This window comes from Schistocerca cancellata, chromosome 3, assembly GCF_023864275.1.
Source record: "Schistocerca cancellata isolate TAMUIC-IGC-003103 chromosome 3, iqSchCanc2.1, whole genome shotgun sequence".
In the NCBI taxonomy this organism is placed as follows: Eukaryota; Metazoa; Arthropoda; class Insecta; order Orthoptera; family Acrididae; genus Schistocerca; species Schistocerca cancellata.
In genome coordinates, this window is record NC_064628.1 from 58,929,492 (window position 1) to 58,946,106 (window position 16,615).

The 16,615-nt window shown below is 45.6% G+C and overlaps 1 protein-coding gene across 1 annotated transcript in view; it reads left to right on the plus strand.

Moving 5' to 3' along the window:
* LOC126176958 (adenylate cyclase type 2) overlaps positions 1–16,615 on the plus strand; it is a 334,232-nt gene that overhangs the window by 125,227 nt on the left and 192,390 nt on the right. The window contains exon 4 of the mRNA XM_049924166.1: positions 9,921–10,032. Coding sequence (XP_049780123.1) covers positions 9,921–10,032 — 112 coding nt within the window. The remainder of the gene's footprint in view (positions 1–9,920; positions 10,033–16,615) is intronic.

The window sequence follows — 16,615 nt, forward strand, 5'->3', positions numbered from 1 at the left end:
AAGTCATAATATATACAACAGTTCATGACATCCATTTTTACAAATTTCAAAACTCCGCAATTTCTCTCCCCACATCCACCACTGCTGGCGGCTCACCTCCAACTGCGCAACGCTACGCGCTGTTCACATCCAGCTGCCGCTGCCCAACACTGCAATGGCTGACAACAATGCAAACTAGCCACAGACTGCACACAGCACAGCCAGTGATTTTCATACAGAGTGCTACGCAACGTTGCCAATAAGAAAACATAAACAGCCTACTTACGTAAAGAAAACATAAACAGCCTACTTACACACTCAACGTTAAAACACAACACTGTTCGACGTCTGGTATGAACAACTATATTCTGAGACTATTCTACATTCTATTTCAGAAGTGTTTATCCCAATTAATGAATGATTAACAGCCCACGATATAATTCGGACGAGCGTACGCGTCACCGGCACGACCCGGATGATTGTTGATGATGCGGAAGCCGAATGGTCACACGAAAGTTCTTACGCTCGTCGCATACACACATATTTGGTACCAGTCCTCCTTGACACTAGTAATGATGTTTTAACACCGTTCGTAAAGTTAATTTTTCAGTTCTCAGTTCTCACTTGTACGAGCGTGCGCGTAACCGTCGCGGCGCGGCTGTTTGTTGATAATGCGGAAACGCGATGACCGAACGCACGTCCTCACACTCGCTACAAATCGCTGACACTTGATTGCACTCTTTTATGGTAACTAATTTGTTCTGATTCACATCAGTTCATTCTGGGAGACCGAACGCGGCGCGGATGATTGATACTGTACGGTACGACACGCAACGAGAGGATACACATATACTTCATCAGCAGCACTGATTATTTTTAAATTACTTATTGATGCATTTTCCTCTGAAGCATTTGCATATTTTGTCACTCTACAGTAGTAGCACTTGTAGCAACACTTCAACTTCCATACTAACAATGTCTCTCACATGCAGAGCTACACACTACAACATAACAGTTCCGTGTCCCGCGCTCGACTCTGCAGACGCGGCTGCCCGCAAAGATACTCCACAACTAAGCCAGCGATATGACAATACGCTTACAATCTTTGCTATTAATACACGCTGTTATCTTTGAGACTGGACGTGGTGGGTTGATGTCAGACAAGAATGCATTTAAGGGGCTCCGGAGCGCCCTATACTTGCAATGTTAAAATAACGCTTATAAATTACATCTTTCCTCACAAAGTATTTGAGGTAGGAAGTTGAACTTTATACAGTTTATTTATTGGAATCTGGGCTACAACTTAACACAGGGATTTTACAAAATTTTAGTTCAGTTATTAAAGATGATTTTTTTCAATTGTAATGAAAATTCACAACATTTTTTTGCAATTTTTTATTTATATATTCAAAAATATACAGTTTTTTTGGAAAAAGGCTGTGTTAAATTATGCAGAAGGTACTGTGTAACGTTTACTGAAAGTTTGAAACAAATATGTTTGGAAGATCCTTAGAAAACATGTAATTAGTATGAGAAAATAAAAGTTTTGGGAATCGAGCGACAAAGATTGGATTAACTTTTTAGTGCATTCCAGGTCCATAGGATGGATTATCTTCATCCTCTGCAAACTCCTCCTCAAGGTTCCTCTTGTTCCTCCTCCTGTTTACTGTTGCTTGTATTTCTAGACTCTTTACAGCCCTGTCTGCAGCCCGAAGGCGTTCCTTGTCTAAAGCAAGCATCGCTCGTACCATGTTAGAACCTATCTTCATTCCCATATTTCTAAATACCTTGCACCTTACAATGTTGCCATCATTGAAAGTTGCAACAGCATCATACACACCAAAGTGAAGTGTTTCTATTCCAACAAATACAGTCTTGGGGATTCTCGGCCATATAACACTATTTACACTTTCATTGGGGTTTTGAGTTTTTCCGTGAATACACTTTTTCAACAGTTCAGGTGCTGCTAAGTCTCTGAAAATAGGTTTTATCACCTCCATTATTGCATGAGGCAGACTATGCTTATGAGTGTACACCTCACCAGTTAGCAATCCTTTGTTATATTTACACCAACTGTCTTCTTCTTTGGGACACAAGCTATGTTGGGGATTTTCATCGGTTGAAGAAGTATGAAAAAAAAAGAGTCCAAACAGCCTTCTTCATTTCGTCGACACTTTGTGTATTTCTAATAACTTTACTTTTACTTATTATTATACTTCAACAAAACGGAGACTCTAGCAACAGAATTAATTACGAATATTTTCGAGATAACGACAGAGTAAATAAACATGAAACAATCGACAATCACACCAGCGATATATATTGAACCATCACAGGTTAGCCACAACACATACTTTATCTCACATCACTAAAATGTACCTGATGAACACGGACGTTAATAATAACACCATTTGACAGCAGTTTAACAGCGCCACAGTGGGTCACGCCCATGTAGAACATATTTCAAAAAAAATTTAAAAATAGTTGTAGTCTTCGGAATTGAATAAATTATATATCTATTAAAAGGTAATAGTCTGCAGATTCAGAAAACGCAAAAAAGTAAAAATTGAACTTTTCATGATTTTGAGCCTTTCCGGAGCCCCTTAAGACGACAAAGACGCCATTACCAACACCTCACTGAATGTGTAAGAGGTTGTGTAATAGAGATATGGGCAGCTGGATGTTCCTTCTGCGATCTCGCAGAAAGACATGGCAGGAATGTAGTCACTGTACAGCGGTGTTCGCGGGAATATTGAGTTGCAGGAAGAGCAGCCTCCGGACGGCCACGTGGCACTGCCAAGAGGGAAGACCACCGTGTGCGGGCTACGGCTCTGGCGCATCGCACTGCATCTGCAGCGTCAATTTGAGCAGAAGTTAGCACCTCAGTGAGACAACGAACTGTGAAACGTCCCCTTTGAACATTTATACAAGACTGTGCTTAAACTGACACACAATGTTTTTTTTTAGCGCAATGCAATCTGACTTTCAAAATCCCTACAAAAGAATGGCCCTGACTAACATTAACCTATACCTTTCACAAATCACTTACCTCACCAAAAATCTTCATTACTCGAACTACTGCAATACAGCGAGCGCCACTACTGCCAGCTAAATAAAAGATTCAAACTACTGAAGGCACTAACTACTGATACGCATAGTTAGCAAATGAAAGATTTTAATAGAGAACAAACAATGTATTTACCTTAATAATCATAATATATATGCCATCCAGTCTTACAAATTTCAAGTCTCCGCCATCTCTCTCCCCACATCCACCACTGCTGGCGGCTCACCTCCAACTGAGCAACGCTACGCGCTGTTCACATCCAGCTGCCCAACACTACAATGGCAGACAACAATGCAAACTAGCCACAGACTGCACACAGCACAGCCAGTGATTTTCATACAGAGCGCTACGTAACGTTGCCAATAAGAAAATATAAACAGCCTACTTACATAGCCCCCATGCTCCCCACAAAAAATTTTACAAATTGTTTTGGGCAGTGGCCAATACAGATTTGAAAAAATTTTTCATAATTACAGTAAGAAAGATATCAAATGCACACACTTATTAATACAATGTTGGTCAAAAGCTAAAATTTTCTCACAGTCCTATGTAAGTAGGCTGTTTGTTTTCTTATTGGCAACGTTACGTAGCGCTCTGTAGGAAAATCACTGGCTGTGCTGTGTGCAATCTGTGGCTAGTTTGCATTGTTGTCTGCCATTGTAATGTTGGGCAGCGGCAGCTGGATGTGAACAGCGCGTAGCGTTGCGCAGTTGGAGGTGAGCCGCCAGCAGTGGTGGATGTGGGGAGAGAGATGGCGGAGACTTGAAATTTGTAAGACTGGATGGCATATATATTATGATTATTAAGGTAAATACATTGTTTGTTCTCTATTAAAATCTTTCATTTGCTAACTATGCCTATCAGTAGTTAGTGCCTTCAGTAGTTTGAATCTTTTATTTAACTGGCAGTAGTGGCGCTCGCTGTATTGCAGTAGTTCGAGTAACGAAGATTTTTGGTGAGGTAAGTGATTTGTGAAAGGTATAGGTTAATGTTAGTCAGGGCCATTCTTTTGTAGGGATTTTGAAAGTCAGATTGCGTTGCGCTAAAAAAAAAATATTGTGTGTCAGTTTAAGAATAGTCATGTATAAATGTTCAAAGGGGACGTTTCAACTGTTACAAATCGGTTACCTGAATGACATCTCCGAGCCAGATGCTCTGTAGCGTGCCTTCCAATGAACCCAAATCACCGCCATCTGCAACTTCTGTGGCCACAAGTGAGAGGTCACTGGAGGGCAAGGTGCAGGTCTGTTGTGTTTTATGATGAAAGCTGGTTCTGCCTCGGAGCCAGTGTTGTCGCGTGCTGGTTAAAAGAAGGTTCTGCAACCAATCTATCTGCTTGCCAGACATACTGGACTTACACCTGATGTTATGGTCTGGGGCGCGATTTCGTATGACAGCGGGAACACTGTCGTGGTTATCCCACGCTCCCTGGCTTCAAATTTGTACGTCAGTCTCCTGATTCGACCTGTTGTGCTGCCATTCATAAACAGCATTCCAAGAGATGTTCTTCAACAGGATCACAATCGTCCACACACCGTTGTTGCAACTCAGGACGATGTACAGAGTGCCGATATGTTACCTTGGTCTGCTCGAACAAGATCTGTCTATAGTCGAGCACATTAGAGATGGGGTATCCGCTCTTGAACTAATTCATAGAGTTGAATCTTTCAAAGGAGTGAACAATCAGTGATTCAGAAAAAAAGAACGGTAGCTCCAAACGGTTCCCACGGCAGAGAGAGAGAGAGAGAGAGAGAGAGAGAGACAGAGCATGTCAGCAGCGCCTCTGCTGGTCAGAGCACAGTGCACGCCACACAACACAGCCAGCACCGGCCTCTGAACTGCTTCTACCTTGGCTGCCTGCATTGTGCAGTGCCCCATTGGATTTTGTGTTTCACATATGCTGTGCCGTCTCTGTGCGTCCTCTGCCGCGTGCAGTGAGTGTCTGGCGCAGCTTAACTTGGCATCGCACTCTGTCGGCGATCGTTTCAGTCGCACGTCCTGCCCTCTGGGCAGCTGATGCGAGCAACAGGACAGAGAGCCACCTAGCGGATAACATAGGAACTACTTGCAACAACCTGCTCGCAAGGGAACGGACGATTTGTCTCGGAGCGGGTGAGTTCACCGCTCCCCCCACCCTCGGAACTCGCCCGCTCAACGCTCACCCCACCGTCTCGACTCTAGCCAGAGCGTTGAGCAAAGCGACTCAGGTGTCACTCTGGTCTCTGCGGTCTCAGCTCACGCAGTAATACAACTCGCGGCTCGACCTGCTCGACTCAGCGCCTTTGCATCGGAGTTCGTCCCTACTGCATATTGTTCTTCGTAGTAATACCACTATGTATATTACATTATTATGTTATGTATACATCAATTGTTTTTATTTTATTTTTATTTGTTTAAACTGATAAGATTAGGTTCCTGATGACTATTCTTACTATAGAATTTTTATTATGGACACTCGAATTTACGCTTTAATTACGAGCGAACCGATAAACGTATCACAAAATGTGATACACCCATATTTTCCTTCTTTTATTCTGCGTAAGGCTATATGCAGCACTTTCGTTTTCAATCAAATTTATATTTTTTTTTCTTATTCTGGTACGGATTTTGCGATTTTAGGCGTCTTCGGAAGGAAACGTTCACTTTAAAAATATATGGCTTGCGATGTATTTGTATGAGGTTAATGAAATTTTAATACATTATAGCCAAATATATTGTTAATGTAAATCTCAAGTTACAACATTTTCCGATCACCCAAAAAACCACGATAGTGCAAAATAAATCAATAATCAAAAACTTTGTCATATCGTGGAAATTTCAATAAATAATACAAAATTCTTACTCATTATCTGTGTTACTTCAAAATAGGATCAAATAAGATCAAAATACAGGTATAGTACTGGAATAAACCAAGTTTAAAGGGCAATGTGCCTTCCATTTATTTTCTATTGTAAATGAGTGGTGAGCCATGAAAAAGAGCTAATTCATTTCAGAGAGTGAACAGTTCTGATCCAATCTCTGAAAAGAACAGTTTTGCCCATCTCTAGAGCACATACGAGATACCGTTGGACGTCAGCCCCAGCGACACCCACAAACAGCGTTAACCATCCCTGTATTGACCGACCAAGTGCAACAGGCATGGAACTCCATCTCACAAACTAACATCCGGCGCCTGTACAACACAATGCATTCATGCAACATTGTGGTGGTTGCACTGGTTATTAATATACCAGCATTTCATGCTAGCAAATGCATATCTCGCGCTTACATAATCTTGTGATCTAGCAGTGTTAATCACTTAAATACGTTAGCTAGACAAATGTGTTCCCCAAAGTTCATTACTCTACATTAATTACTTTTTGGTGTAGCTTTCCTTCATCAATTTCCATAGAGAAGCGCTTGATCTTACAATGTAGGCGGCAGTGAGCCGCTTTACCTCGTGGGATGTCTCCCGCAGTTGGAGAGTTTTCTAAACTCATGCTCATAAATTAAGCATAATTGCAGAATATGGTGCCACACAATGTGGCACTGCACAAAGCTGGCGCTAATAGCATAGGCACGTGGGGAACACACACGACACAGATCTGTAAGTCCACGGTATAAGTAGAAAAAACCGTCCCGAAACACATGTGCTACAAAACGCCACTGTTTCCTGCGCATGTACCCCGACGTCAATATGGGATATGATCACCATGCACACATACACAGACCGCACAACGGGGTGGCATAGTCTGGATCAGGTGGTCGAGCAGCTGCAGGGGTATGGCGTCCAGTTCTTGCTCCAGTGCCTGTCTGAGATCCTGAAGTGACGTACGGGTCTGAAGACGTGCTGCGATACGTCGACCGAGAGCATCCCAGACGTGTTCGATGGGGTTTAGGTCTGGAGAACAGGCAGGCCACTCCATTCAGCTGATATCTTCTGTTTCAAGATACTCCTCCACGATGGCAGCTCGGTGGGGCCGTAAGTTATCATCAATCAGGAGGAAGGTCGGACCCACTTCAACCCTGAAAAGGCGGACATTCTCGTTCAAAATGACATCCCGATACACCTGACCTGTTACAGTTCCTTTGTCAAACACATTCAGGGATGTACGTGCACCAATCATAATTCCACCCCACTGCATCAAACCACGACCTCCATATACATTCCTGGAAATGGAAAAAAGAACACATTGACACCGGTGTGTCAGACCCACCATACTTGCTCCGGACACTGCGAGAGGGCTGTACAAGCAATGATCACACGCACGGCACAGCGGACACACCAGGAACCGCGGTGTTGGCCGTCGAATGGCGCTAGCTGCGCAGCATTTGTGCACCGCCGCCGTCAGTGTCAGCCAGTTTGCCGTGGCATACGGAGCTCCATCGCAGTCTTTAACACTGGTAGCATGCCGCGACAGCGTGGACGTGAACCGTGTGTGCAGTTGACGGACTTTGAGCGAGGGCGTATAGTGGGCATGCGGGAGGCCGGGTGGACGTACCGCCGAATTGCTCAACACGTGGGGCGTAAGGTCTCCACAGTACATCGATGTTGTCGCCAGTGGTCGGCGGAAGGTGCACGTGCCCGTCGACCTGGGACCGGACCGCAGCGACGCACGGATGCACGCCAAGACCGTAGGATCCTACGCAGTGCCGTAGGGGACCGCACCGCCACTTCCCAGCAAATTAGGGACACTGTTGTTCCTGGGGTATCGGCGAGGACCATTCGCAACCGTCTCCATGAAGCTGGGCTACGGTCCCGCACACCGTTAGGCCGTCTTCCGCTCACGCCCCAACATCGTGCAGCCCGCCTCCAGTGGTGTCGCGACAGGCGTGAATGGAGGGACGAATGGAGACGTGTCGTCTTCAGCGATGAGAGTCGCTTCTGCCTTGGTGCCAATGATGGTCGTATGCGTGTGTGGCGCCGTGCAGGTGAGCGCCACAATCAGGACTGCATACGACCGAGGTACACAGGGCCAACACCCGGCATCATGGTGTGGGGAGCGATCTCCTACACTGGCCGTACACCACTGGTGATCGTCGAGGGGACACTGAATAGTGCACGGTACATCCAAACCGTCATCGAACCCATCGTTCTACCATTCCTAGACCGGCAAGGGAACTTGCTGTTCCAACAGGACAATGCACGTCCGCATGTATCCCGTGCCACCCAACGTGCTCTAGAAGGTGTAAGTCAACTACCCTGGCCAGCAAGATCTCCGGATCTGTCCCCCATTGAGCATGTTTGGGACTGGATGAAGCGTCGTCTCACGCGGTCTGCACGCTCAGCACGAACGCTGGTCCAACTGAGGCGCCAGGTGGAAATGGCATGGCAAGCCGTTCCACAGGACTACATCCAGCATCTCTACGATCGTCTCCATGGGAGAATAGCAGCCTGCATTGCTGCGAAAGGTGGATATACACTGTACTAGTGCTGACATTGTGCATGCTCTGTTGCCTGTGTCTATGTGCCTGTGGTTCTGTCAGTGATCATGTGATGTATCTGACCCCAGGAATGTGTCAATAAAGTTTCCCCTTCCTGGAACAATGAATTCACGGTGTTCTTATTTCAATTTCCAGGAGTGTAGGTCCCTTTCATGGACATTAAGGGTTGGTATATGGTTCCTGGTTCACGCCAGATGAAAACCCGGCGAGAATCACTATTCAGACTATACCTCGACTCGTCCGTGAGCGTAACCTGGGACTACTGTTCCAATGACCATGTACTGTGGTCTTGACACCAGGCTTTACGGGCTCTCCTGTAACCAGGGGTCAGTGGAATGCACCTTGCAGGTCTCCGGGCGAATAAAACATGTCTGTTCAGTCGTCTGTAGACTGTCTGTATGGAGACAACTGTTCCAGTGGCTGCGGTAAGGTGCCGAGCAAGGCTACCTGCACTAGTGCGTGGCCGTCTGGGGGCACTGATGGTGAGATGTCGGCCTTCTTATGGTGTTGTACACTGTCGACGTCCCGTACTCTAGCTCCTGGACACGTTTCCTGTCTGCTGGAATCGTTACCATAGTCGTGAGATCTCACTTTGTGGCACACGGAGGGCCCATGCTACTACATCTACATCTACATCTACATTTATACTCCGCAAGCCACCCAACGGTGTGTGGCGGAGGGCACTTTACGTGCCACTGTCATTATCTCCCTTTCCTGTTCCAGTCGCGTATGGTTCGCGGGAAGAACGACTGTCTGAAAGCCTCCGTGCGCGCTCTAATCTCTCTAATTTTACATTCGTGATCTCCTCCGGAGCTATAAGTAGGGGGAAGCAATATATTCGATACCTCATCCAGAAACGCACCCTCTCGAAACCTGGCGAGCAAGCTACACCGCGATGCAGAGCGCCTCTCTTGCAGAGTCTGCCACTTGAGTTTGTTAAACATCTCCGTAACGCTATCACGGTTACCAAATAACCCTGTGACGAAACGCGCCGCTCTTCTTTGGATCTTCTCTATCTCCTCCGTCAACCCGATCTGGTACTACCTGCTGTGTTTGACCAGCCTCCTGTCACCCTAGGATTCTACCCCTCACAACGGCATCAATATGTGTTCTTTGAGCCATTTTCAACTCACAGTCACCATTAGCACGTCTGAAAACGTCTGCACACTTACCCGCTGCACCGTACTCTGACATGCACCAACACACCTATGCGTACGTGGACTGCTGCCAGCGCCACCGTGCGACGACCGCAGGTCGAATGCACCGCATGGTCATACCCCGAGGTGATTTAAACCAGCAAACCTCCCACCAGAGCGTTTTTCATCATGTGTCAGCATTATCCTTAATTTATGAGCATCAGTGTACATCGAACACGTACCATAAGCTTGTTTGATTCAGTGTATCCTCTCACAAAATTTATTGCAATAATGTGCCCTTCCTGTTGTTTCAGCATCCTGTACGCAGACATCGTCAACTTCACTCCGCTGTCTGAACAGCTGAGCGCTTCGGACCTGGTCAAGACTCTCAACGAACTGTTCGGCCGGTTCGACCAAATAGCGCAGGTGAGCAGCCACTCAAAGCGTGTCTCCAACAAGGCACAGTGAAGAACAATAAGAGTTGAAAATATTATCGTTCTTAGTTTTGTGCGATGTCGGAGAATAGGAAGAAGTGGAAAAACTTTGGAGTAACTTCAACTTTTTGTTATCAGTGACGACTTAATAAGCCTGTTTGAAATTTCACCACTGTTTCAGTTTGTACAGATAAACTTGACTCGCGCAGTAAGTAAGTAGAAGGAACAAGCGGAGACGACGTGTTTATCAAAAATTTGTATTCCACTGAGGACGATAACTTGTGAAGATTCGCAGTTGTGACGACGATGTCAAATAAAATCGTCACCAACGTTACGCTTAGTGCTTTTGTTTTCTTTCCGGATGTGCATCCAGCTGTTTCTTCCCAATTACCTGAATACATGCGATCGAAAGTTATTCAATTTTATGCCGTATAGTTCAATTTTTTTTTCACTCGCACGTTAGGTGAACAGGGAGCTTGCGTCCGGAGCGACGACAGGTGGAACAATGAAATAAAACTGTGAGTGAAATCAGCGGTCAGACTAAGATTCATTGAGAGAATCTGAAGGAAGTATATCCTTCCCCATGAAAGTGATAGCTTTCGAAACAAATTCTTAAGTACTGGTCGTCAGTCTCTGACCTTTACTAAGTACTGCTAACAGATGAGATAGAGAAGATCAATCTTAGAAGAGCACGTTTTCGTGAAGGGTTTGTCCCGTCAGTGTTAGAGCGTCACGCAAATGCTCATTAAACTGCAGCAATAATCGCTTCAAAGTGTGGCCACTGTCGTGGTGGGATTTCTTGTTTAAATTGCGAGATACACATCCAAGAAGAATTCAACAAGGTATTACCCGTACTTCCCTCCATATACAGGGCTATTACAAATGATTGAAGCGATTTCATAAATTCACTGTAGCTCCATTCATTGACATATGGTCACGACACACTACAGATACGTAGAAAAACTCATAAAGTTTTGTTCGGCTGAAGTCGCACTTCAGGTTTCTGCCGCCAGAGCGCTCGAGAGCGCAGTGAGACAAAATGGCGACAGGAGCCGAGAAAGCGTATGTCGTGCTTGAAATGCACTCACATCAGTCAGTCATAACAGTGCAACGACACTTCGGGACGAAGTTCAACAAAGATCCACCAACTACTAACTCCATTCGGCGATGGTACGCGCAGTTTAAAGCTTCTGGATGCCTCTGTAAGGGGAAATCAACGGGTCGGCCTGCAGTGAACGAAGAAACGATTGAACGCGTGCGGGCAAGTTTCACGCGTAGCCCGCGGAAGTCGACGAATAAAGCAAGCAGGGAGCTAAACGTACCACAGCCGACGGTTTGGAAAATCTTACGGAAAAGGCTAAAGCAGAAGCCTTACCGTTTACAATTGCTACAAGCCCTGACACCCGATGACAAAGTCTTACGCTTTGAATTTTCGACGCGGTTGCAACAGCTCATGGAAGAGGATGCGTTGAGAGCGAAACTTGTTTTCAGTGATGAAGCAACATTTTTTCTTAATGGTGAAGTGAACAGACACAGTGTGTGAATCTGGGCGGTAGAGAATCCTCACGCATTCGTGCAGCAAATTCGCAATTCACCAAAAGTTAACGTGTTTTGTGCAATCTCACGGTTTAAAGTTTACGGCCCCTTTTTCTTCTGCGAAAAAAACGTTACAGGACACGTGTATCTGGACATGCTGGAAAATTGGCTCATGCCACAACTGGAGACCGACAGCGCCGACTTCATCTTTCAACAGGATTGTGCTCCACCGCACTTCCATCATGATGTTCGGCATTTCTTAAACAGGAGATTGGAAAACCGATGGATCGGTCGTGGTGGAGATCAAGATCAGAAATTCATGTCATGGCCTCCACGCTCTCCCGACTTAACCCCATGCGATTTATTTCTGTGGGGTTATGTGAAAGATTCAGTGTTTAAACCTCCTCTACCAAGAAACGTGCCAGAACTGCGAGCCCGCATCAACGATGCTTTCGAACTCATTGATGGGGTCATGCTGCGCCGAGTGTGGGAGGAACTTGATTATCGGCTTAATGTCTGCCGAATCACTAAAGGGGCACATATCGAACATTTGTGAATGCTTAAAAAAACTCTTTGAGTTTTTGTATGTGTGTGCAAAGCATTGTGAAAATATCTCAAATAATAAAGTTATTGTAGAGCTGTGAAATCGCTTCAATCATTTGTAATAACCCTGTACACTACACGGATTAACAACAAGGATAAAATCGTAGAAGTTCGAGGATAATAATGAGTCTTTTTCGTACGGTGCAGATGCACTCTTCATACGACGTCGTGCGGGAATCAGTTGAGGCTGCGACCAACGAGATTATTGGACAGGTTTCGCTATGTATGTAATGTGCGGCGTGTAAGAATCTGGGTCAGAATGGATGTGTGCTCTGATGTACGAAGTGGTTAAGGCGACCACTCGCGAAAAGTGGGAAGTCCCGGTTCGGTTTAAATTTTCACTTGTCCCCATTGGATTTTTTTCTTTTTCAGTGCCTGATTGCAGTTGGTGTCGGAATTTCTCTTTCGTCATCACTGTTTTAAGGTTTAATTCTTCATGCGGATAAATTTTTAGATTTAGCATAGAGATTGTAGTGAGGAGAACGCCTTTGAAGGAACTAATGTGTTTCATTAACTTGTCTGCAGTGCCTGTTGTCTTTTTCATGGATATAGTAGAATGAGTGGCTTGGCAATCAGTAGGAGCATGACCGATAGAGCAAAGAGATTTCTTGATTGTCAACATATTCTGGTTTGTTGTACCAAGCACACTTATAAAAAGGCACTGTAACAAACTGAAATTTCAGTATTTTTCCCGTCCCTCTGTACACTCACCTTGCAGACTGGTGTCTGAGGTTCCCATCTTCTGGTTTCCACGTTCTTCATTTCACTGGCAAAACTGAAATTAGTGAACACAGCTGTGCACTTGGCACATTCGTATTTTCAAGTAAACTGAACTCTTGGGTAAACACATCACGTACATGTTTTGAAATTTTCGGAAAACACTGTTTTCTATATTTGCAATCTTCACCAAGAATGTGACACATCGCTTTCATGCGTTTACTCGCATCGTGAAGTGTAGCATGTTTGGATCTTTTGTTTTCTGTAGTCTGATGAATAGCTGTAACACTTTTATAACTTCATGCGAATTTAGACTTTCTCTGCGAATCTCGATGATGAAGTCTTCTCGGGTTATCAGCAGAACGAAGGCGCCGTTCTGCGGTAACGTTTCAACACCTTTCCTGCTTTTCATCTTCAGGCTAAGTGTCTCGTCCAGTTCTTTATAGCCGATGGACCGCAGGTTCCTCTGCCTCGTTTGCGTCGGTAGCGCCAATCGCACGCTTCCGGAAGGAGTGTCGCTTCATCTGGGATGGTGACGGGGGGGGGGGGGGGAGGGGAGGGGGGGGCGGGGAGAACTGTGGGCGGTGGTCGTGGGAGCTCCCTGCGTGCTGGAGGGTGCTGGCGTCGCGTCCTGACGCTGCTTTCGCTGGTTTCGCATTGGAGCGTTCTTGTAGTATTTTTGCCATCGCTGTCTCGGTTGACAAGGTCATCATGGACTTTTATCTCCACAGCATCTTTGAAAATCAAATCTGAGAACTCTTTCGCCATGAACACTTGTTCGAAAACAAAGAAATGGTTTTCCTTGAGACTGTGTTCCGCCACTGTTGAATCCCAGAACTTAGGGCCTAGTAGGTGGCCAGTGTATCTTGAACGACTGCACTATACGAGACATCGCTCACCACGTCTACGTTGCACGCGCAAAAGACCATCACTTGCGTGCAGGCATAATCTCTTTTCATCGCTGAAGACCGTGGCGCCCCATTCCATCTTCCAAGCGATCCTCTGACGGCACGGTGCACGTCGATTCTGAGGCGTGAGAGGAAGACGGGCTATAGCTGAGCGTGCCTGTTGTCCCACTGCTAGTAACCAGTTAGCGCAAGTTGGTGTTGACACGTCTGGGATCGCAGGCCCTCTTACCTGTGCTGTGGTTGGTGCGCGATCTGCCACTTCCGCCCTTGCAATACGGCGATATTGGCGGACGTCTGTTCTGCGAGGACGTCCAAACCTCGTCTACGAGTGTGAGAATGTTCATGCGACCACTGATTTCAGCATGGTTGCACAACTCACGCAGCACGTTCAACAAGTGTGGAAATTCCCCTAAAGGGCCCTCCCGCCATTCGGAAGGCTAATCCCTTTCAAACTCGCTCATTTGGCTGAGAAAGCATGATTGCATCTCCGTGGCATGGTTACCTGTTTGCTTCACACATATGCACCACACATCCTTCTGGATATCAGTATTCCATATTAAAGACAGCGCTCTGTTAGCTATGCCGCTACCTTATCTGTTGGCGGAAGACGCTGAAATCCTTATTAGTACATCTACTACCCCCAGGTGGCATATGCCGCCATCGGATCAAAATATGCGTCGTCTTTCCAGGTGTAGTAATTTTTTTGCAACAGTCTATGCTGAAGCAACTGAAAATTTTTTTGAATGCAGTGATATACTCTCATAGATTTTGAAAGCAGAGTACTCTGATTACTGTGAATGGTGGCGTCATTATGTTTCATCAAATACTGTGAGGAGGTTGCTGGAACTGAGTCGCAAGGAGGCTGGAATCAGCTACTGCAGCGTAAACACAGCCAATGGAGCTGTCATGATATAAGAAACACGTTTTATCATGGTGTCATCGAACTTCATACTTCATGCATGTTACAAAAAGGTACGGCCAAACTTTTAGGAAACATTCCTCACACACAAATAAGGAAAAGATGTTATGTGGACATGTGTCCGGAAACGCTTATTTTCCATGTTACAGCTCATTTTAGTTTCGTCAGTATGTACTGTACTTCCTCGGTTCACCGCCAGTTGGCCCAATTGAAGGAAGGTAATGTTGACTTCGGTGCTTGTGTTGACATGCGACTCATTGCTCTACAGTACTAGCATCAAGCACATCAGTACGTAGCATCAACAGGTTAGTGTTCATCACGAACGTGGTTTTGCAGTCAGTGCAATGTTTACAAATGCGGATTTGGCAGATGCCCATTTGATGCATGGATTAGCACGGGCCAATAGCCGTGGCGCGCTACGTTTGTATCGAGACAGATTTCCAGAACGAAGGTGTCCCGACAGGAAGACGTTCGAAGCAATTGATCGGCGTCTTAGGGAGCACGGAACATTCCAGCCTATGACTCGCGACTGGGGAAGACATAGAACGACGAGGACACCTGCAATGGACGAGGCAATTCTTCGTGCAGTTGACGATAACCCTAATGTCAGCGTCAGAGAAGTTGCTGCTGTACAAGGTAACGTTGACCACGTCACTGTATGGAGAGTGCTACGGGGGAACCAGTTGTTTCCGCACCATGTACAGTGTGTGCAGGCACTGTCAGCAGCTGATTGGCCTCCACGGGTACACTTCTGCGAAAGGTTCATCCAACAATGTGTCAATCCTCATTTCGGTGCAAATGTTCTCTTTACGAATGAGGCTTCATTCCAACGTGATCAAATTGTAAATTTTCACAATCAACATGTGTGGGCTGACGAGAATCCGCACGCAATTGTGCAATCACGTCATCAACACAGATTTTCTGTGAACGTTTGGGCAGGCATTGTTGGTGATGTCTTGATTGGGCCCCATGCTCTTCCATCTACGCTCAATGGAGCACGTTATCATGATTTCATACGGGATACTCTACCTGTGCTGCTAGAACATGTGTCTTTACAAGTACGACACAACATGTGGTTCATGCACGATGGAGCTCCCGCATATTTCAGTCGAAGTGTTCGTACGCTTCTCAACAACAGCTTTGTGACCGATGAATTGGTAGAGGCGGACCAATTCCATGGCCTTCACGCTCTCCTAACCTCAACCCTCTTGACTTTCATTTATGGGGGCACTTGAAAGCTCTTGCCCACACAACCCCGGTACCAAATGTAGAGACTCTTCGTGCTCGTATTGTGGATGGCTGTGATACAATACGCCATTCTCCAGGGCTGCATCAGCGCATCAGGGATTCCATGCGACGGAGGGTGGATGCATGTATCCTCGCTAACGGAGGACATTTTGAACATTTCCTGTAACAAAGTGTTTGAAGTCACGCTGGTACGTTCTATTGCTGTGTGTTTCCATTCCATGATTAATGTGATTTGAAGAGAAGTAATAAAATGAGCTCTAACATGGAAAGTAAGCGTTTCCGGACACATGTCTACATAACATATTTTCTTTCTTTATGTGTGAGGAATGTTTCCTGAAAGTTTGGCCCTACCTTTTTGTAAGGGTGTCCCAGCTATCTTGTCCACCCAAAATATCACTGGAACAATAACAGCTATTGGAAAACGACTTTCACCGGTATCAATGTATGGCTGGGGCCCATGAATGTACATATGTGGAAACATTCTAAAACGAAAGCATATGTGTTTTTTTAACACAAACGTATGTTTTTTTTAAATGGATCTCCTATATTTTTTCTTCAGCAATCCATAGCATGAAAAAGCACATACACAACTGCGTTGATTGCATCGCAATATTCCCATTACTTCCCAAGATATTGAGACGCGA